Consider the following 24,987-nt stretch of genomic DNA (forward strand, 5'->3'; position numbering starts at 1 on the left):
TTCACCAGCATTGCAACTGGTTTCCTCAAAGCTCGAACAACACTTTGGTGTGTCGTGTGATGGATCACTGGTTACCAATCACTGATATCATGGATCACTAGTCACCAGTGCTGTCTTGTTAGCTCGACAAAACAATGAAAAAAGCTTAATGTTTCAAACGATAGCTTGCATCCCCATTGATGTTACCAGGATATGTCCAACGATTCTCTGTATTTTCTGGACTGGTATCCTTTAATTTAGGCTACTATTTTTATTTTATCGAATAGAATTCCGTGGTCTGTGGTAATTCGATGCTCTGCAACGGCTGATTGCACGTAGTCCAATCTGGTGCATCTCTGGTGCTCTTTTAGTCGAATGCTCCTGCCAGTTTCACGGATGTATACTTGTCTGCCATGAGCAAGGTATTTTGCAGACACCTGATGAGAACTGCAGCGGTTGTGGATCCGTGGGGAGACGAGGAGCTGTCCAATTTTAGTTTCTGCGGCGAACACTCTTTTAATGTTTACGTTTCTTGAGTTACTCGAGTTGAAGAATGCGAGAGACGCGCCAGATTGGACTACGTACAATCAGATGTAACGAAACGTCAAATTACTACAGGCCATACTATTTTAAAAAATAATAATAGCTGAAAGCAAGAAAATAAAGGGAATCGTTTGGAAATAATCTTCAATGGAATTCTCCCAGTTTGTTATTACTCGAAAATCGAGTGACGTACGATTTCATAAACGATGACTTTTCGCTTTAAATAAAATATTACACGTTCGGTAAATGAGTTTCTGAACCGTTTAAATAGACCATTGCTAGCAGTGCTGATAATTATACCAAGTTCGAAGTCTCGAGCGTAGTTAGCAATTATTTTTAGTGTCGATCCGCGACAGCATCGTTCCGACGTTTAATCAATGATTTCTGCTTGTTCTGTGATTCGCAGCATCTCATTTTGCAAAACTGATCATCCCGCGGTGCTTCGTGTTCGTCATGAATTCCATTAGCATCATCGTTATCGTTGTTCCTCCTAATTAATATACAGGGTGTCTAAATGGGACAAGTCGTCTTTCGATTTCATTGAGGATGGGAAAAAAGTTGTGGAAAACGTGTTACACGATTTTGAAGAAGTCTACTTTTTTTGTGACCTTGCCTTTTTTTTCTAAATGTAGCCATGCAATCGCAAAATGCAATTACACTTTCTGTTTCTGAATGGAACATGTCATTTTTCAAAAGGTAAACTCTTTTCGTCATTATGTGTATAAAATATTGTAAGGAAAGTGAAAAGTGGAATAATTGCCTCGTGAAAATTCACATTCATCGCTGAATGTAGCTCTTATAGTTGTTACAATGCTCTCGTAATTTCATACAATTACATATAAAGTGCAAGAGAAATACAAACATAGAGGAATATTTTAATTTAAATATTAATGATTAAATTGCAATTAAATTTACGTGTAAGAAAAAGATGTAAAATAGAACCTTTTCTCTGATTAGTCATAATAAATCAGATTAACAAAAGTAGAAACATAGAGAATTCAAGAAAATGTAAAGAAAATAATTTTTAATCCGACAAAGTAGAAACTACCCTTAAACTCTCATTATTATTTCAAGAGAATCCTCTAAAAGAGAGTACTTCTCTGCACTTTCCAGTCTAGAATAGGATTAAGTATGTACCTGCACCTTTGAATACATTAGACTATTAAAAAAATGAACAATACTTTTGACGCATTATTATAATACTATTTTATTTAACGGTTTTATTTAAAACTTTCTTCTTTATTGAAGGAGATAAAAACAATGTTTATTTAATATTTTACATAAAATATAATTCTCTCTAAAATTGATTTAAATACATTCGTTAGAATTTCTACAAATAACGAATATGTATTATAATCAGATCTTCAAATGAAAGTATATATTTAGACGCGATTATTTTAACAGATAAATACTCCATCGTACATACATTCTGTGCAAAAATGAGGAATTTTCTGCCGGGTCTGATTAGCTATAGTATAATCTCCTTCTTATGAACCCAGGAAGGTGAGTTTATACGAAGGAGATTATTCTATTAGTAATCAGACTCGCTAGCCAACTTCTCATCTTCGTACTGTGCTAGCGCTGATTTAAAAGAACATAAAGCAGCATTATAAAACACACGTTTCAAGATCCCTAATAATGCTTTAGCTGTTAAAAAATATTTTCTTTTTAATGTGCGTTCGATAAAAATAATATTAAAGCGATGTATCAGAAAGTATTGCGACATATTCTTCTGTGTTGATAGACTTCAAACATTAGAAACAAAATTTTAGAAATAAAATAAATTAACTCCTACCGAATGTTTACAACTAACGTTAACAACTGTGGTAATGTTAATAAAAGTAGTCTCGTACGCGCTGTATACATAGAAAGACCCTTCAAATTCATTGTTATTTCGAGAGAATTCTCCTAGAGAGAATCCTCTTTTGCACTTTCAAGTCCAGAGTAGGATTAAGTATGCTTGAAATTTTGAAGATCTACAGCGGTTACAGCATTGCGATATTTCAGCGTGTGAGTACATTTTGAGCAGACACATTTAAACGATTCGTTCAAATATTCAAATATTCTATCGAATCGTTAATTTGACTCGTGCTTATACAGGGTGTTCGGTCAACCTTGGGAAAAATTTTAATGAGAGATTCTAGAGGCCAATATAAGACGAAATTCAAGAATACCAACATGTTGGTTGAGGCTTCGTTGAAAAGTTATTAACAAAATTATTGATCAAATTTGCCCATCAACACGAATTTTTCCCTAGGACGTGCGTAGGATTTCCGGGGTATATCTATTCACCAAAAATGATTGTAATTGACCCCCGTAACTGAAAATAATTTTTCCAGAATGATTTGAAATTTTTCAATTTCGTCGAAAAATTTAGGCCCCCATGTCGATTTTTCTTAAAACCTCGTTTTTGATTTGTAACAACTTTTTTTGACGATGTACGAAAATATTGTTTAATACTTTTTTGTAGGTATCCAGGAGCTTTACTTCACCACTAAATTTCAATTAAATCCATTGACTATTGTACGAGTTATAGACGTTTGAAAATTGGGTCATTTTTATGGGGTTTTTCTCACTTTACGGGGTCAAGGAACAACTTTCCGAATATTCTTGGAATTCCTACATATTCTCCACTAAAATACGCGTTGTTTGTTTTTTGAAACATTCAAATCCTCCAATCCGTTCAGAAGTTATGATGTTTTAAAGATACGCCTGAAATTTCAGTGAAACATATCAATGTATGGTCAGACATTATATTTTCAGTAAGGAATTTTTTTCTCGAAAGTGCATAGGATTTCGGTGGTATGACTGTCCACCAAAAATGATTGTACTTGACCCCCGCAACTAAAAATAATTTTTCCAGAACGACTTTAAAACATTTTTTTTCGCCGATAAAATTAAATTACCAATAAATCATGGATGATAATAAATGTAAAAAATCCCATGATATTTTAGCTATTTTCAATTATTCATTTTTTGAGAATACGATTCATTATAGAAGCAACCTGCATCTCAAATTAATTTCTATAAATCTCAGGGCGAAACACACTAGCAAAAAAGGGGGGGTCTGAGTAATTTTAATCGAACCTACGCAACTTCTCCAACGCGTGGCTATCGATGATCTCCACTTTCACGCACACCCTGTACAACGAATGCGGTCGAAAGGGTGGTTGCGAGAGGAAACTAGGATGGCGTAACAGCACGTAGGTGGTACGACAGTGGCGAGAGATGTTGGCGCGTCACGTCAAGGGCTAAAAGTCCGCGAAACAATATCCAACCAGCATCCCATCCCCCCCGGGCGCTACATCTTTCTTCCCTTTTCCGGCGCTGCCGGCTGCTCTTGCCGCTTCTTCTGTTCCGTATTAGTTATCGTTTATCAGGCCGGCCAGACAAAACGCGCCGCCGGGAATTGGGTGAGCCATCTGTTGCCAGACATGATCGATAAAAGTCCGCCAAGTGCTATCAGTGCTAAACTGCTATTTCGACGAGCTGCCGCACGTTTCGCCCTTCCCTCGTTTTCTCCTCCGACCGAACCGACCCCACCCACGCCCTCCGCTCCTCTTTGACGAGCGTTCACCGCCTTCTGCGATTTCTTTTCCCGTCGAGGCGTCCTGGTTCTTCCGCAACATCTGTCCGGAACCGACCCCCCCTCTCCGTTCGCGGAAGTGTATACGCGATAAATTCAATCCGCCCTACAAATTGCTCGTTACTACTGATTACGTTTTTATGGTTACACGTTCGAGAATTTTCAAAGCGCTCGCGAGCGAATCCGAACGAAAGTTTCTTTTCGCCCGGAGGAAGCGATCGAGGACAATATCGCATCTGCGTTTGCTCTTCCAGCTTTCTACTCTTTTTCATCTTTCCACTTTCTCGAGATGGAACGAAAGTCGTTTAACAATATTGCAAATTAACATTCACCCACGACGTTCATTAATTCTCTGACAATACGTAATTTACTACGTAATCTCGTCGATAAGAAGCAGTACACTGATGGAAAATAATTAATGCGATATACTGAACCGGTTCAATTGATTTTGCTAAACCGTTCATGTACAATGTTCGTCACTTGGTTTTCTTAATGGGAGATAAATAGGTCGATCTTAAGCGAATTCCTCGAATAATCGATCGCATGAATTATCGAGAGTCTCCGCTAAATATTGTACATCGTGTGTGATTTATGCATGACAGTGCATCGCTTCGTTTCAGCCGAGTAGAAAGACAGTTCTAGAACGAACGATTTTATAACAGGATCGTTTGATCATTTTGCGAGTTTAAACCCATTACGTTCCTATACTTGAGGCTACTTTAAAGCTTTATTTGTACATCAAATGCAAACAAATTAAGAATAGATTAATAACATACTCGAGAAGGCTAATAACTTTGTCAGATACATTGTACATACGTGTTTATTTGAACTCTTCTATTTCTGTAAAAAAGAACTATAAAATAACAGTTCAAAGGAACATTTTTGTACTTCTGTTTTTTTACGTTAAAATGGCTGAACAAAGTCTAACAGCAACCAAACGAAATTTCATCCGTAAAAATAGTTATAGGGAAATTAGAGATTCACAAATTTGGAATTTTTTTATTCGTAATAATACGTGTCCTTTTATTTCTAAAGAAGTACGTTAAATAGGTGACAGATATTCTGTCCCTGTAATGGATTTCTGTTTTTCCAATATCCTGTTGTTTCCCGTCGAATGGCTAAAGCATTCATTTCGATCAGAACTCTTCGAATTTCTACTTATCATTTAGATCGTAAGGAAACAATTCTCCGTTGCTCAAGGCACCGGAAAAGCTCTTAATCAAAAGTTCCGATGAAATTCTTACGAATCATCGTTATCCAATTTCAATTTGTATCGTGTTTCAATATTAAACCAACTTTAAATTTCCAAAAGTAAAATGATCCGTACATATTTTAGTATTTCTAAAAACCTTCGAGAAATCTATGTTTTCGTAAAAGGCAAGCTTCAGAGATATTTTAAACGATATTGCACGGGAATTCCTAAATTTCACACGGTCTCGTATCTATTTCGATTCTTGCCACGTGTAAAATGTATCGACGAAACGAAAACGAAAGTTTCCCTGTTGTATTTTTGTAATTTTAGCGAATTACTTGGAAGATATAGTAATTCGTGAGAACAATATCGACAGAGCACGACGGGAGGGACCAAGTTTCCCATTTCGCCTTTTCCAATTTCTGGAGTGTCAATTTTGCAACACATGGCCCTTGCGTTATGGAAGATTACAGTTCCTTTCCTTTTTTTCCCCCCTCCCCGGTTCTTTTTACCGAAGCATCGAACAATTCCTCCTGATAGCTTGATCAAATTGTTTGCTCGTGATAGATCCCAGAGAAAATAATTTCATTCGAGGAAACACGTAAATCCAAATACGTAATACCATCTGTGCAATGCACTGATTCAACATACTTTCATCGCTGCAGTAAACGAAATTCTTTACCATCCTTTATAAATATTTCATGACGATTTTAATCTCTCGTTAAAAATATAATCCTTTCTCTTCTAAAAAAAAAAAATAAACACATACTAAAACGATGACAAAGTTACTTGAATCGTAATTATTAATGAACGTAGCTTGGATTAGTTTGTACAAAAATAGAATTCTTTGTAAACAAGATTTAAACGGAGTCGTCGGTGTTTCGTTTGTCAACGCGTGCAATTTAATTTCGAACGAAATTAAGATTCTGCGATTCGCGTACGAGATTCGGACGCAAAAAGTTCTCCGTGCACAGAGGCGGTAGAATCGTTAGAAAATTTTAATAAAACAAGTTGTAGAGTTCTCGGTCGTGTGTAAAAACTGAAGTATTTTTATGAAACCACAGCGCACAAAAATATTGCTCGTAAGCAGTTCCCCCCTCGGAGATGCCTCGCGCACAGATTAGTGTTAGTGGCGTACACGTCGGTGCATGTATAAATTGAATCCACTATAGGAATTCCTCGTCAAAGAGAGGAATTCTTGCTTCCTCTTTTTCCACGGCGATACCGCCTCCTATATACTGTGACGTCGAGCGTGAAAATGCTCAACTCCACAGCCCTGTTGCAGTTCCTATCAGAGAGTTATGCGTCCGAAAAGAATCCTATCTGCTGTCACTTAAATTTTCCTACAACTACCAACTAAATAGCTCGCAGCCGTGCGTTACGTTTCCACAATTTCGACCAGAGTTCTGACCTGGACGCGTCATACAACGCTCCTACCCTTTTCACTCACTTTGCACGCGTTTAGAAAGCGCCAAACGTGACAAAATATCGACAGTATTTCTATACATTACTCTTTTGTAATTTTTTAGAAAGAAATATTCTAGGAATTTCTTTTACATTCTATATAATTTTATTGTAATAGTCTTCATTTAGATCTACTACTATAGAAAAGTAAAATTTTAATAAATACTATTAGCGATCGTTATTTATGATTACTTTCAACCACTTTTAATTCTGTTACTTCAAATACTACAAGATTGAATTAAAAATTTTTCGAAAATTAGCAAGAAGGATCTGTTTGAGAAATTATTCAAATAATATTTCACAGATATTCTTGAATTTCAGTCGTATAGATTCCACGTGAAAAAAGGAAGGAATCGAAATCGAAACGTCGCTATTAAATATATGTGAATTTTAAATTTTAAATAATGTGAAAATACCAGTTATCGAAGATTCTTTGAAACGTAAAATTGTTACTTAGCGCGTATATGGGAAGAGAAATTAATTCTGGACGGTCCTCAGAGGCCAATGAGTTAAACAGAGGATTCGTGTTGTGGAAGGAACCGTGTATCCTCGACAAAGTTTCGCCCAGTCTAGGATAGATACCGGTTGCTCGCGCCTGCTCTCCAGGGAACAGTGGTCGCCATCGAAAATTATTACTTGCTAATGGGTAAGAACTTAGTTACCTTACAGAAGCCAGTCGTCACGCATCGATCACTCAAACGACGCAATCGGATTTCCAATAGTTGCTTGATCAGTTACTACGGTTGTGAAAGCTCTCAGATTTCAACGGTTAACCGATTAATCAAGTTCGACGAGCTTGATTGCGCAACCTACGCTATTATCGTCAGCTTCTTATTCGTGAAACTTATTAAACACAATTAACTCGAAAGGTGCTGCGAGTAAAATGACATCGAGTTAAAATCCTCAATTTTTCGTTAAAAATCATCCCAATTTTCTTGTACTAGCATAGACAACAGTTTACACGATTCAACTGGTTAGATTATTAATAAGAATTAAGAAAAGACTTTAAAAATTGATGTCTAGTAAAAGATATTCAATTTTTCGTTAAAAATCATCCCAATTTTCTTGTACTAGCATAGACAACAGTTTACACGATTCAACTCGTTAGATTATTAATAAGAGTTATGAAAAAATTTTTAAAATTGATGTCTAGTAAAAGATATTCAATTTTTCGTTAAAAATCATCCCAATTTTCTTGTACCAGTATAGACAATTTATACGATTCAACTCGTTAGATTATTAATAAGAATTAAGTGTTTAAAAATTGATATCTAGTGAAAGGAAAACCGAACTTTATAAAAGTTCAAAGAAACGAATATAGAATCTCGTTTCTAATTATTGTTTCCTGTTATTAATTCAGTGTTTCGTCGTTTTGTGTGTTTAGACATGGACCTGCCAGAACACTCAAAGAAAGTGGGGGATCATCGAGGGGACGATGACACCAACGAATCGTTCGGTGATCGGGATCACAGATTGAATCGTATGTACCAGGGTCCTTTAAGGGAGCCGGGTTCCACTTTGGAACCATTTTTCGACGACAATGGCGTAGCCGCGACGTCGAATAGAATTCTACCACCCGCCACATGTATCCTTCTGATAGCATCTTGCCATCTGTTTGCTTTGACGTAAGAAAAAAATTGTTAAGGTGCACCAGACGAACGAAACCACGCGTCTACTTCTACGACGAGAGTCAATGATTGTTTGTATAATGTCGAGAACTGTCAAACTCTTTGCTGCGTTGACCGATCGACAGAGAAAGGAACCAATTCATTTGAAAATATGTCGAAAATTTTAGTACCATTTTGTTGAGGCTCCATCGATGATACTTTACCCAATCTAACTAGAAAACTATTATTTAAAAGAATTTTATTCTCTTGGTATAATTTTAAAAATTTGTTCCATAATTGTGTCCATGCGTTCATAGGAAAATAATATTTTTAATAATATAGTCTTCTGTTATATTTTAATTTTCATAGAATTTTCTAATATCTTCTTTTTATACTGAATGTCCCATGGACGCAAAAGTTCTTCCGTACGATATTACAAATAATAGTTCTGATAATTAATATCTACCGTGTACATGGTTCAAGAATCTTTTGATATTTCGGTTACATTTTTCTACAAGTCCTCGTATCATATTACTGGAACCTATTTTGAAAGTTTACCGTGTATTGCAGTAAGGATTTTATACAACTACAAACATTTTATGTAGAAGTTCATAGTTTACTACACGAATTCTAAACATTGTTATTGGCACATTCTGTAATTTCATGTTTGATAAATAATCTCATTGGACCAAAGTATACAATATAGCTCCAATTCAGACGAATACTTCGAACAAATGAAAGTAAAGTATTTCACTTTGATCACAATAGATCCATAATAATCCATTGCTTAAATTAAACGAGACATTTTTCAGCAAAATTCCTCACAATCTCGAATAGCCTTAGAAAAAGCATTCAATCCAAAAATTTCAAATTCTACACAGAGACATAAATAATATTTCTAATATAGGTCTATGCATATTTTCTAGAAATATTTGCAACGGGTCTGGAATAATTTATTTGCCCAAACGAAAGTCTCGATTAATCCTCGATAAAAGAAATCCAAATTATTTCAAATTGTTTTCAATGAATCGGTAAATTCTCGCGATGTAAATAAATTAAATTCGTTGAAGGAGTCCCATACTCTGTTTTCGATTTGGATAATTCATTATCGCGATACTAACTTTTCAAGTTTGTAAACGACACGTTTTTGCAAGGCTTCTTGTATGCACGACGGCTTAGCAAGTAATGAATTTGAATTCTTTCCATTGCCAGAGAGAGCGTTTTTATCTCCCCAATTAAGAAGACACGTCTCGTTAGAGCAATTTTACCTTCCACCTGTTACTCGGTAATCTACTTGACCTATGTGTAAGTCCACACTTCAATGCAGCACCACTTGCACGACCTTTCAGCGAAAGAACGAGACTGGGAGAATATTTTAAAGTGGTTTTAAATATACAAGGTGTACACACACGCATGTCGCAAATTAAGGACCTATCGCTCGGAGATTGACATCGTCGAACAAAAAATTTCAAAAAACTTTCTTTTATTTCAGACAAACGAACAATATTCGTACATTTAGATTCATTGAACAAACTGCTTATAACTCGTATTAAATGAATTAAGATATTTATTATTATGCTTCCATTCTATTTCTTTCGTAATTTTGAAAGATTATTTTACTCTCATATTTGATCCCCTTTAAAACGGACGTATAATCCGAAGAATTTGATTAAAATGCGTTTTCAAAAGCTGCAAAAACTATTTTACAGAAACAACATACAAAGTGACCGTTTTCGAAAACGAGTAAGTCACGTGCAGAATAGACAGCTTCGGAATAAAAATAGAGATTAAAGCGAAAAATGGTCGCGGAAGCGTGCAGAAATATTACAAAATATTTACCCTCGCGACAATAACAAACACCATCGCGCTTGACGAAACAGAGAAAAAGAGAAGTGGAACGAAAAGCGTGCTGTTAATTTCATTCATCCATTATATTAGCAAACGAGGCAGTCTCGTGCACAGAGAATTCCATGGAAAACTTCAAACGCGTTTGTTTTCGAAACAGTGTTTTTTCTAAATAATTGCCAGCGATTCTCAAGAACAAACGAAGCAATCTACTCGAAACTCGACGCATGTACAAACTGTTTATTTTTCCAAACCCTATAAAGAAAATGTTTTGCGTTCGATTGACCGTATTGTCAAGATTCGGTTACGCGTGTAGTTGTCGTTTTTAAACGACGATCTTTGATAAAAGAGGTGTCTAGATCCTCTGGAAATCCCTCGAAAAATGGCGTTTCGAGCGGGAATACCCTTTTAATCGGATTTGTTCGATTTCGTCCGTTGAGAGGGGTAAATTGGCCAGGACGATGAACAGGTTCCTTGTTTATTCAGATTAAAGCAATCGACTCGGCGATTATAACGCGGTGCAGTCGCCGTGCCGGGCATTATAAACGCCCCGCGAACGTGAAATTAATATTCTAACGAATATCGGAGAAACGTAACGCCGTGAACGAAGATAGTCGCGAATCTCGTCATGTCGAACTCCACCGTGCGATTGTCCGTCTAGGCTTAACGAGATATCTCGTTAGCACTGCATGTTCGTCCGCGGTCTCTCCTTCTCTCTTTCTCCCGCTCTCTCTCTGTTCAACACGGTCCGTCGATTGTCTGATCTGTTGCAATGATAGAATTATTAAATCCGAATCTCGGTTTTTCTTCCCGTCTCCGCCACGAACGTGGTCTGATCGATGAAAATTAACGAATGAATACGATATTATCGATATCCTGTCTTCCTGTACGATGACTATTAAAATCTGAGAATTTCGTTCTCGATATAAACTGAAATTGATCGTCCTTTGTGTTTCGTTCGCGTCGAAAATACTCGTCTGAAACGAAAAGATATTTGTCGGGTTTTCCGAGCAGGTTCTGAAAAATTGTCGAGCTTTAGAATTTTATAATTATCTTGATGAACAGAAATTGTTGTGAAACTGAATTTTTGAGAAATTGAAACCTTTGGTTGATTCGTTTGAACGTGTGATATTACGGAAAAATTACGTAAGAAAATAAACATACTCGAACCTCGTTCGGAAAACCAACGAATATTACTTTAGCCTGAGACTCGAGGTTTTTATTCAGCTCGACGGTTTTAAATTCGTTGGAATTTTTCACCAAAATATGGAATAAAAAGAGGTCATGTAAATAGCTAACCCTTTCGCTCACAGCGTGTTAAATTTAACGCGACGAATTTTGTATATTTCGAACCGGAGTAGAAAGCAATTTTATCGGTTATTTCATGATTTCCTACGTTTCATGCAGGGTATAAAAACAATATTTATCCCGAATTTTGGAGATAAAATCATGGATCTGATTCGTTAGAGATTTGTTAAAAGTTCCAGTCGCAAAATTCATTTAATCGTAAAAATCAAATGGAAAATGATAGTCCTGTCGAGCCGACAAAGTGTATTTAACGTTTTCGGAAACTTGGAACCATCTTTGAAACGTTCGATTGATAATAAACAAAAATTACAATAGAAAGTTACGATAGAAACCAGGAGAGAACAAAGACGTAATTGAATTTAATATTGAAAATTAAACTAAATTCGCGTTACTATATGAGTTAATTATTATTTCGAAAAGATAATTTCTATAAATTTATTGATTCTTTTTGAGCAGTTTAATTTTAGTTTTTTCAATCGTCCGTCGACGTTTTGACCTGAATTTTCGAGTCCACTTCACGAAACATATTTTAAATAAAATGTGCAAATAGTACAGATATTGACGATTTTAAAAAGCATATAAAAATACGAAACAATATTAACCTTTTTTTTAAAAAATAGCAAAATAAGTTTACTTGACTATTTAGAATTTGTAGATTACAAACCGAACGTGGATCTTTAATTGCGTTCATCAGTTGCCCACAAACATAATGATTCTTATGATAAAATGATTGTTGACCCCATTTTTTATAGTAGTTATATATTATACTTGAAAAAGAGATGAAAGTTTGAAAAAAAACGTACAGTAATGATTTTACTATAACTAACTATAACTAACACATTATTCCTTCTGTAATTTTATATATTAAACAATTCATTTGCAGATTTTGAAGTGGACTCGATGCAAGGTAAATTTAATAAACATTATTAAGACTGCCAATTTGAAATAATTTAATATGCTTGTGTACCAAAACTTGAATGATCATCTCATAAAATAAATAATCATGAATTAATATGCATGTGCTATATACACCTACGTTTTTCCCCTGTTTTTAACAGACGCCTCCATAGATAAATTAATTTTCATGTTTATGTAAGAACTAATATTGCAAGAGATATTTGATATTTTATTTCAGAGAATTCATGAATTTTATGCACATTAAAAAATGTATGATCTCTAACGTAAGTATCATCGAGGAGAAATTCTGTTTATGTTTAGTTCCATATGTTGTGAAGATGAAAAAGAAATGAATTGGCAACTGTTAACGATTTGTGCGAACCCATACATATCCCTGATCAATTATATAAGTAGTAATATAAGTTCACATTTTTAATCATCGTTTAGGAAACGCAAAGTCTGAAGCGAAAATAAATTTGTAATAAACGTAGAAAATTGTAGAGATTGCGTTTAGGGAAAATCGTTACAAGACGAAAATAAATATTTCGAGGGCAAAAAGAAAATTCTGAAAATTGACAAAACAGTGATTCGAAATGTTACTAAAATTATAAAATTTATAAGATAGTTCTTATTAAAATCGTATAAAATACTTGAAAAATGTGTTATTTAACTCGCAGAATGTTTCTTGTTTGAAGTGGGAGATTCTGAAGCAAACACCTTTATTTATCCAAGTAAAGGTTCTTTGATGCTAGATTCTAGAGTACACTTCAATCTCTTATAACGAGGAAGATTCAACAAATTATATAAATAGCACGGAAAATCTCTTCGCAGGAAATGGAACACGATAACTTCTATTTTTTACAGTTCCAACGTATTATAACATTAAATGACACAAATATTAAATTCTACAACTAATTTCATCGTTACTATTCTATTTTTATTTCCAATTTCTTCTTACGAATCGCGTGGAAATTTAAGTTACAGTACATCTGCTTAATAACTGTTGCTCGAAAATATTCTCCTTCGTTTCGTTAATCGAGAAACGCGTATTTTTGCGTTATTCGAAATTGAAAATTAAGAGGATGCACCAGCAAAACTTTTACATTACTTCATAATTCCGCTCCGCAATTTAAATTCTAATCATTCCTCGACAAACAACGGACAAAAAGTTGTTAGTCTCCTCGCCGGATTTCCATGCTAACAAAATTAGTCCGGGGAAGGATTTCTGAGGGGGGCGCGTAATAAAACAAATCGTCGTTAAGGAGGGAAAAGAAAATTTTAATTCGAAGAAAAGTGTTTCGACCTACGCCCGGGAATTCAAACCCCGCCACGGCTACCGGAGAATTATGCGAATAACAATCGAGTCGCTTGTAACGATAACGATAAACGCAGTCCTACGGCGATGTATAATTATTCATTCAGCGTGCAGACGCGTTTTGCTCCCGTTTCCACGAAAATCCCGTCGACCTCCGACCTACCGCGTAAACGGAACAGTGTCGCGCGAGCGAGCACAAAGTCATTAATTAAAGTTGTCGCGCGAGCGAAAGACAAAGTTGTATCCGTGCTTTCGATACTGTTATATCGGTACGCGTTGCACGCAGAACGCGACGTTGTTCGTACGATGAGCTTCCACCTTACGTAGTGTAAAAAAGAAAAAGAGAAAAAAAAAACGAGAAGGATGAAAAATCCCCGAGCTATTGTAAGAAACGTATTCCTTTGCTTTTTGCAACGACAAAACAAAAAAGAAGAAGAAAACAGAAACGACACCGGTATCGTCGAGTATTGATCTCGCGAATCGCGAATCACGGATGACTGCGAACGCGAACGCGCGCGTGTGCATATGTGCGTGTGTGTGTGTGTGTGTGTATATTTAATCTTACAAAATATACAAAAGGTGCGAGCAATCGTGTGTTTGTGTAAATAAATTATTCCTGTAATTTTCGGTTCTACTCTTTTCATCGAAAACTGAACGTTCAATTTTGATGGAGAAATAAATTATTCGTCCTCCCGCTGAAACGATTTTTCCAATATTATTAATTCCATACGTTCGAATTGATTTCCTCGTGAAATAAGGATATTCATTAGGGGCATTATTGAAGACTCTTCTACGTTCCGTCTAAAACACTGTTTTACTTGTAGTACGTCTGTAATTTCAGAAGTTTTAGGTGTTTACCGAAATCTATCGTATCGAGTACAGTTTAAGGATCGCTGATTTAATATTTGACGATTATACAATTTTTATACGAAACACTCACATTTAACGCCGAGAAATAACACGATAAAGAAAGTTAAAAGGTTGCTCGTTTCACCTGTTTGAAAGAACGTGCCAAATATGTGTGGATTTGAGGAAAACGTGTTGCGCTTTACTTATTAGATATTTATTTATTGTTCGACGATATTGTTTGTTGACGACAAAATTCGATGCGTGTTACTTTATGATACTGTTTTCGATTACGGGAAATGATTTACTATCTAACCATCGTGTTAAAACGTTTTGTACGAATATTGCAGCAACTGGTTCGTAGAAATGTTTCGTTCGATTAGAAGTTGAAGCGTAGTAAATTCTAGCTTCAACAAATTGTTCAACTTCCTCGGAGTGGAATTGTTCATTGAATCAAAACGTAATAGCTCTCCATCTATCTCATAAAATGTCATTATTAAATTGAGAACACTTTGGTTTTATTCGATCATAAACATGCGATTCGATTAACATTTAATCAAAACAATACAGAGCAATCGATAATTCGAAAATTGGAAAATGAACAAATCTAGAAATTTCAGAATTTGTAGAGTTCGAAGATTAAAAAATCCTGGGAATTAAAAGTGAACGAATTTAGCGAATTAAAACTTCCCTACGTTACAACTTCGGAGGTATAGAAAATTGTAAAACTGGACAACTAAAAACTTGGAATAACGGAATATTGTGAAATTGGGAAACTGGAACGTTGGGAAACTTTGTAAATTAAGAAATTAAGTAATTAAGAACAGAAGCTCTCTGGGGGACTTATAAAACTTGGATGCTTCTGAAAAAATATTCAATGATTCGGTAATTTGATATAATTTAAAAAATTCTTTAATTAGGAGGAACGTCATCCGTGTCGAGTAAGTTGAACGATATTCTAAGCCCGGCCGCGAGTGTGTCGTTTGTGTGATCGATAAGTGTGTCGATGACGACTAGGAAAAGAAATCATGCATTTATGTGTAGATTGTGTAAAATACGGAATAGAATGAAATGATATTATTGAAATTATTGGATTGTTGACTGTAGGTGTTCACAAAGGTTATATAATATATATACATATGTAATAGAGTGTAAGTTATAAATACAAAGAGAAAATCAAATAATAGTGAAATCGGCCTTCCACGTTTCGGTGACACGAATGCAAGAATTATTCATAGAATACCTGTTCGTTCTTTCTTTTCTAGAACAATTCAAACAAGCAAGAAACGAAGATAATTAACGCGTCAGCCTAATGTACGCAAATATTTTCCTATTCGATCGTTAAAGGATTTAATTTTACGTTAACAATTCCCGAACCGTTATCGCGAAAAGTATAATCGTTTGCTTTTTGTGGCATCGCACGGAAACACTAACAATACTTTCGTTCGCAAAGTTATCGTTGCTGTTGAACGTGTGAGCGAAGGAGTGTATATTTGTGCTTAGACGAAATAATCGGGTCAAAAAACGTATTGTAAAATATTCTACGTCATTCAATTATCAAAACGATGGTTCTACGAGGATGTAAATACTTCCGTTGACGAGTCATTCAGTTCGGCCATTAAAGAGATCAGATGGAAACCTCGTTGAGCAATCCTGAATCGCGACGCGAATATTCGATAAATCGCAAAAGAAACGCGTGCACTCGAAGGCCGAAAGTTAAGAAACAAGATACGCAAGCACGTATCCCTACAGTCGAATATTTTAAACGCGATGTATTATCTAAAAAAGGATAATTTCTGTCAGAAATAAGTGGTGGATTTAAAAATATACTCTTATATTCACGTATTTACTTTTGAGAAACAATTAAATTCTACCAAAGACTATTCGGTGGGATTTCTCAATATTTTCATTTAAACTGATCCGTTTACGACTGCAAATATAAAGTTTCTAGACTTTCGTCCGCAAGTGTGTCTCTAAAACTGTACCGAATTTAATAGCGTAAGTCCAACGACACGTGGGTGAACGAATACCGTCGCGAGACGAGAATAATAAATTAAGAAAAGGAAGAACATCGATCGAAGACATCCGGTAAATCATATCGAAAACATATCGATGACGTTTCACCCTCGTTGTACCCCCCTCCCTCACATATCAGAAGGATACTTTCCCCGAGTTACCTTCGAACTTTTAAGCGATTTCGTTTGTCAACTGTGCGGATCCTACTGACTCCGAGGCGGCTTTCTCTGCTTGAAACGTTTAATTTGACGCGAGATTAGTGATCGTAGATCCGTTAAAATGCGAAACTAGTCGATCCCGACGTATCCATGCGCCGATTTCTAAACGACGACGACGAGAACAGAGAAATTGGGGATGGTAAAGGATACGAAAGTGGGTAGCCTTTTACGACGGACGATCGAATTGTCCTCTTGTGCGAATGATCTGGCCTTAATATATATTTTGCAATATATATACATACATATATATATATATATATATACATATATTATTTACAAAACGAGAGACGAGAAAGAAATGGAATGTTTCTCCTATTGTGAATACGATCATCTTTCCCTCGAGTCGGATGTGTTTAAAGGTTACGGCGCATCGCACACTGTACAATAATCACGCGCATACACATGTTATATACAAATACATACGTATATATAAATATATTATACATATTATATAAATATGAGTAACGATATGCATACCTGCGTCGATGTAATTTAAATAATGTCCCGTGTAACGTGATTCCGACAACGGAACTTGTACTAAGCCTACTTATGAGTTATCGCACTGCTGGTACCAACGGAGATAATTATATGAAACTGAATAAAGAGACGATTAATGTAACTCTCCATTGTTTGTTACTTTCGTAACCCTTGCCCTCAATTGGTAGTTTGTGTTATTGCATTATTTCTAGCAATATTAAAATTGAGTATTGCATGTGGTATATAAAAATAAAATATGTTTACTTAATGAAACTTTTGGTTGTTGAGTAGCAAACAGTTACTATTTTTTTTTTTAACCCTAATTTAAATAGAATCGAATTTGACGTTGGATCGTAGTTCAAGTTCGAGTACCCGCGGACTTTGTAAACAAATTTAGTCGATTAACATTTTTAGGTACAAGAGTTTCTAGGATTATGCAACTTAAGCTTAATTTCCATCGTTGAAAATGTAAACTATGAGCATTAAATGCCGCGACGTGACTCGAATTCGAGTCGAGCTTCCCGAAACAAAGCGAAGTTGCAACCAGCGATGTTCGTTACCCGAAAACCGTAACAAATCTGAAATTATATTATAACTCGACGAAAGGCAGAGTTGATACGAATTCGATTAACCCATACGTACATAACTAAATGAAAAACTAACAGATGGCCGATAGCCAATTTTACAAACTAATCGATACATCTGGCGTGGCAGGAATGGTCTGGCTAAACTTTATCCTGATTGGGACAAAGCAAAATATAATATTCGACAATAGCTTTTCTCGAGATATTTTGGCGAAATAAGTAGCCTATACTAAAGATCTATCGTGGCTCATCCGAAACACTCGTTACGTTCGAAGCTTATCGTGCATCGCCCAAAATTTATCGTGGCCCATTCACGGTTCATCGTTGACCATTTACAATTTACGGTGGGTCATTATTTCTATTCGATAGAACGCGTTGAAGAAATTTACTATGTTTACAGAAGCAAATATACGTAATTTCAAGTGAATTCGCGTCTTCATGTGATTACATAATTTTAATATAAATACATTTTCAGCATTGCTGTGCCATATTTCTGTCTCTTTCAAAACCACTTTCTTGTACTTTTACGAACCCCCTCGATTCTTCCATCGCTCCAAATTTCTCCGTGCAATTGGAACATTGATTAAGGGGTAAGACCACTGTAAAAACCTGAAATAAAGCGTTTCCTTGCAATTTTTTTTAAATGGATGGAAAAGTAAGAGGATGATAATATTCAAGAATGTTATTAACCGTGTCGTTAAGTGTTTTAAAAAAAATATTTATTCAAAAATAGTGCAAAATGACGACATCCATTCAAAAAAAAAATCGCAAAGAAACGCTTTACTTCAGGTTTTTACAGTGATCTTACCCCCTATTTTAAATCTACTAGTGTTCCCGCAGTTTTCATCGAAAAAAGGATTTATTTTCGCGCTGCTAATTCTATCATGAAATGTTTCACCTCTCCGAAGGTACGCCTATCTCTGGGAAAACTGGCGCCATATTCGAGCATTAGTATTCGTTGACCCTGAACAGGATCATCCAACTTCCTGCCCTTCGGTTGCGTCGCACAAAGACCGCAAAGGGTGCTTTCCATTTATATCGTTCAAAGAGACACGAACACGCTCTCATCGTACCGTTATTCGGGGATCAAATGGAATGAGTTGCATAGTGTTTAGCCTCCGTGTCGTGAAATGATTGAGGCCAAACGCCCGGCCATCGGTTCCACCGACGAAATAAAACTACTGAAAATCGCTGATTTCGAAACGAAGGGAGCTTCGCGAAATTGTTTTGCAGCAAGCTTGCGTCCACGATGGTACGATATCATCGACTTACTGTTTTCTATCATAACTAAAACCAAAATAGAATAGATGCATCGTACTACCCCAGACGAGGTATACGTGTAGACCTTTCAACTTATGGACTTTCCTGACCCAACTGCCATACCGACCTGAAAATTCGAAGGTGATTTTTGCGTCCTCTTCTCATAGAGGCAGTCAGTTGAGAAACTATAACAAAGTAACAAAGAAATGCAATTTATCTTAAAAACTGAAGTGACTAAATTGTTACTGATTGTTGCTATAAAATTGCGTTTTATTGTGCGTGACACGATACTGGTAGCACTGAACAGTAGTTAATTTTATAAGTAGAATTTTATGATTACTAGCGAGGATAGCAACAAACTTTGTAGGAAAAATGTGAACAAAATTAAGGCAATGTAGATTGAATGCTTTGAAGGAAAAGTATAAAAATTTCGCTAAGTGTACTGATAAAAACGTTGTCCATAACACGCGGGAAGTTGAGTGTCAATTTAACAACGATCGACGCAACAGGAATGCGAAATATAATAATATGCGCCGACGTGACTGGTTGTCGTTCCGCATAATGCTCTCGATGAGTACATATTTTCCATCCTACGCGATAATGTATCGGCTGCCGGACGTTTATGCCGTATCCGTTTATCACACGTATCGCTTAATTAATCACTCTTCGCGCTTTCATTGTTCAAATCGGACAGAATCAATTTGGCTCTTATTACTCGCGTCTGCTTGAATCGGAATTAGTTCACGCCCTTCCTGAAACGCTTCCGCGTTAGAGACAGATCGTTAGCAAATAAATTATTCCAGCGAAATTTACGCGATGTATTAATTTAGATAAGAATGATTCCGCGCCCGCGTGAAATAGAGAAACACACGATAGTAGGAAACCTTCGAGGGCTGTAAATACTGTCTTAAATCGTGCAAATCTTAGTAGCCATATTAATTCTCAATATTTAACCTTCCAACAGACGCTTCTAATATTTCGAGATAATCCGGTAAATACAAGTTTTTTATGATTTAGCACGTGGACAACAAAGAGATTGAACTAATCGTAAATAGTTATTCTATTCCAAGTTACATTCTGAACACAGAATTTTATTTTCTTCTTGTCTTTTACGTTACTGAAATATTATAGTAATTCTCAGGACTCATGTCTCTACCTATGAATCGCTAAATTTTTATGTAAGATTAGTAGAAAAATTATCGGTTCTATGGTTTCTATGCGAGGAAAGACCGTGACAGATTGAAACGAGATTGACAAATTCGCTACATTGAATCGAAAATTTTTTCTTTCCGCGTTGTTACGACGATACTTCGCGATATTCTTCAACGAGGACCTTTTTCTCCGAAGAAAAATACCAGAACCATGCTAGCTTTCCGCGCGTGCCTGTAAACTTCGCTCATCATCGTTCCTGTGCAACTTTCCGGCACCACATATTTTCCTTTCTTGTGCGTCTGGCCCGTTTTTATGCACCCATCGCCTCTTCACTGCTTCCTCACATTAACATAGAATTTTTTCCACCGACGCTGAAGAAATACTTGACATAAAAAAGCCCGTTCGTTTTGCAAGCTCAAGATAAACATCACGTATGCAAAAATAATATATTCGTTAAGTGGGAATAAATTTTTTGCGAAGAGGAATCTTAACGGTGCAATGATTGTATTTGGACTACTTCGTCTTCTTTCAAACGTGAACGTCTACAAGGATATTTTAAGCGTATTCTCTGTCAAACGGACCAACCCACCTGTCCAAAATTTAATGAGACTTCTAGAAACAGGTTAAATTTCAAATGGAAAGTTTTGAAGAAATTAGTACAAAGAATATTCAATTGTGAAAGTAATTGTAACACCTTTCAAATAGAATATATTCTAGATAATGGTACTATTGTCGTAAGCTTATATTGTGATAGATTTGGGAAAATATTTTGGAACGTTTAATGCTTCCTAAAAGAGGACGTGAAATCGGAGAAAGAATAACAAAGAGAACTTTGCAAAGAACGGTCTGGTGGAAGACGACAAATCCAACAGTTTAAATGTAATCTAAATTCATTCAAAAAAGAAAATTTAACTATTTCATTGTATAAGTACAATCATCTAGACCGAGTACAAATATACAATCTGTCTAAAAAAAGCGTAACTGGTATAATTTAATAACACTGAAATGGTATAAAAATAATTATACAAATTCAACTTAGAAAGTATCACGATGCTTCAATAGTAATGAGTGATCCAATTACCATTATTGTCTAAAATTTCCTGGCCACGTCAATGCATGCTTTCACTATACGGATCACCATATTAGTCATATCTGTCGAGTTAATTGCAACGTATTCCATACACGTTTTCCTAGACGCTTTAAATTCGTGTAACCCAAAACTTTTTCGATTGAATTTACAGTTCAATGACTGGAGTAGCCAATCAAATATTTTAATGTCATTTTCTGCTTCCCATTGTATACAGAGACGAATCCTGTGTTTGAGATGAATCCTCATATTTACTACGAGCACGTGCCGTAGTGAAAGTTCATTGACCTCGCGACCAAAACAATGAAATGTAAACAAACGATCGACTTGAAACAAAAATCGCTATATCTCCGGAACTAATTATGCTACCGACTTGAACGAACACTCATTTTAAAGGGCGCTTATTCCTCTATCCGATGAATATAAAAACTATTATAATTTATGCTGTTTTCTATGTTTAGTACCGAAAGAAGTTTGAGCAATTCCTATCGATTATATAATACAGTCGTTGGTCAATTGATAAATAAGCATAACGAATAGCTCAACAACCACACAGCAACGCCTTGCAACCATAGATGTTCCGCTTTGGCAAACAAAAATACCTTAATATCTGATGCATTGATAACAATTAACACTACTAAATTCATACGACGTCTACGCGCTAATGATTAAAGACACCACATCCGCGGTACCTTTTTTGGACGATACTGTACAATTTAAGACATCGTCCAGGAACACCAATTCCGCCAGCAATCGTCGCACAAACATCCCCCGTAGAAGTCCGGTCTAGACTCAATACACTCGACGGCGGCACTCACCTGGCCGAACTAACATAACTTTGCTAGCCGATGACCAAGTAAATTGCAGATACCGCATCCTCGCCGGCTGGGATATGACCTCGATGATTATTCAATTTAATGAGCCATTGTAGACGCCCCCTGAAACGTGACGTTTACACCGCAACCGATTTCCAAGCCTCGAACGATCGGTCGTTCATGCTTAACGAGTTCGCGACGCTTCGTCTCGCTTCCCCTTTCGTCGTCTCTGTTCCGCCCTCCCCTGCGTTACATCCACCACCACCCCCCGACACCCCTAACCCCCGCGCCTCCGTACCCTCTCGCCGCCCCCCCCCCCTTTGTCTGTCCGTGAACGCGTGAAAGTTCCCGGGGCACACGTACACACGCGCGAACGCGAGGACACCAACACCGAGAAAGGTTTACGGCGCTTCCTCTTGCTAGAATTTCGATCCTATGACAAGCACGCAATTCGAGCCCACCGATAATTAGTAGACACTTCGAATCGAATTAATCCGCAATACGACGACGGGATGGCCCTTCACGTCCGGCCATTAATTAAGGATTACCGCCCAAGGGATACCGATGTCCCGAATCCTCCTACTCGAACACAATAGTAAATAAAACATCCGCGAGCGAGCGTTCATTAATTAAATTGCATTTATTCGGTCGCGCGCGAGGCTCGATGGCTTCGTCCAGCCGGTTATTTACTGTCGCCTATAAAGTACTCGTTTCGCGGTTATTAACGAGACCGATCGCGTTGTTCGCGCGCGTACAAGCAGCGTCGCGTAAACGGCAATATTCCGCGAAATGGAAGCGTCGCGCGGACGTTACGCCAGCGACCGTACGAACAGGTTTTCGCGTCAAATCGTGCGTTGAATTTCAAATAAAGGACAAAAAGGGGACAGCTTTTAACTTTTAGCGGCACCGAGGCGTCTCTCAGGGACGTCCATAGTTTTTTTTATGAAGGTCCATAACCGTGTTTTATTACTAATCATCGTCGATGGAGTGAACAGGATACAGTTTTAAATTGTCGGGAAAGGTCTGTATGATCGTGTATCGTTTCTGACTCGTTTTATGATTCTCAAATTTCTGAAGGAACGTTAAAAAATTTCAAATAAAAAATTTTAAATACCTAAATTTTCAAGCTCGATAAAAGCTTTGATTTCGTTGACAAAATTGTTCCCCTTTAAAAGAACGTCTGAATATTTAATTTTTACTTGGTGTTTGATCGTTTTGACAAAGAGAGTATTATGGATAGTCTCGAGAAACTGATACCTACGGAATAGATCAATTTGCCAGATCGAACGGTTTTCGAGATATTAAATGTTAAAGTTTCGCGAGAATCGAGTTAAGTGGGTCGATCGCTATACCGTCCGGTATGCATGATGTACTTCAAGATAATAGCTTCAATGTATAATTACTTTGAAATTGCATGTAGTTACATGCTTCTCAAGAATGCACGGTGAATTTCATAAAGGTTGATGCAATACTGTTCTAGACATTCTATTAGTTAGGTTCACGTAATATTATTTAATTTGACATCACTTTTAGCGGGACAAAATTATAAATTGTTTTTCAAGTCACGCATTTTTGCAACATTCCACGCGTATAACGTTGCACTAATCGACGTTTCTATTTACTTGATACAAATCGAGAATTTGTGTTATTATTCTTTTCTTGCTGTATTTATCGTTCTTTTTATCAGTTCGAAAACCGACTGTAACTCGTCGGATAACAGCTTTAAGAGAAAATGAAACTTCTTGCCGCAAAACAATATTAATAGATGAAGATAATGGAACGGTCTGGAATATACAGCATTACAGTAACAGGATTCTAGTTGGATTCAATTAAATCCACATTGGAGTTGAACTTAGTTAGTTTAATGACAATTATGTGCAGTGATATACTTCAGTAATCAATTATCCAAGTTTACTGAGGGATTCCCTTCAGGCGGTTTCTTCAATTATTGTTATCATTGTATGGTGTGCATGCTTATTGTTCTGGAATAAATGGATTGTAATTCAATTGGTGAATATGTATGAACTTCGAGTTTCGTATCAATTCCATATCAAAGATTACACAATTTATAAATTAACTTTAACGCTCAGAACCATTGTAATATTATGATTAATGTGATATTTTAATAGTTTGTTTGGAGTGAAAGAGCTCTTGTATATGCTGCGATTATATTTTATAATATTCTTGATTTTGTTAAATATTTAAATAATGTTCATTCTATTTGTTTGGCCACCGACGACTGACCCGAGTTCGCAAGATCAAAGTTTTCAGCATGATCCAGAGGAATGTTCATAAGTGCACATCAAAAGCGTTTTTTGCCTATTATCTCTTAAAACTGCTTCTTCAAGGATATTGCGTTTCCGCAAGCCTGCCTCGAAGAAGTTATTCCGATCAGAATTACATTTATTCTACATATACAGAGTGTTCGGCCACCCCTGGGAAAAATTTTAATGGGGAATTCTAGAGGCCAAAATAAGACGAAAACCAAGAATACCAATTTGTTGATGAAGGCTTCATTAAACAGTTATTAACGTTTAAAGTTCCGACCGTACTGAATTTTTTTCTCGAAACTGAGTAGGATTTCGGGGTATGTCTATTCACCAAAAATGATTTCTATTGACCCCCAGAACCGAAAATAATTTTTTTAGAATTAATTAAAAATTTTTTTTTTTGTCGAAAAATTTAAGCACCTACCCCCTGTCGATTTTTCTTAAAAATTACTTTTTCATTTTTAGTAATTTTGTTTGACACCCTACAGGAAAGTTGTCTAATACTTCTTTGTAGGTACCCATGAGC

The 24,987-nt window shown here is 36.3% G+C and overlaps 1 protein-coding gene across 2 annotated transcripts in view; it reads left to right on the top strand.

Moving 5' to 3' along the window:
* Window positions 1-12,460, top strand: part of LOC143341094 (lachesin) — a 316,834-nt gene extending 304,374 nt beyond the window's left edge. Inside the window, exons 9-10 of one of the 2 annotated variants that reach the window (XM_076763714.1) lie at window positions 8,149-8,389; window positions 12,408-12,460. In XM_076763714.1, the coding sequence (XP_076619829.1) occupies window positions 8,149-8,389; window positions 12,408-12,414 (248 nt within the window). In that variant the 3' untranslated portion in view covers window positions 12,415-12,460. Of the gene's footprint in view, window positions 1-8,148; window positions 8,390-9,583; window positions 11,361-12,407 lie in introns of those variants that run through there. The other variant, XM_076763713.1, reaches the window with a different exon arrangement.
* Window positions 12,461-24,987: the final 12,527 nt, after the last annotated feature.

Source organism: Colletes latitarsis, chromosome 4 (genome assembly GCF_051014445.1).
Source record: "Colletes latitarsis isolate SP2378_abdomen chromosome 4, iyColLati1, whole genome shotgun sequence".
NCBI classification, from domain to species: Eukaryota; Metazoa; Arthropoda; class Insecta; order Hymenoptera; family Colletidae; genus Colletes; species Colletes latitarsis.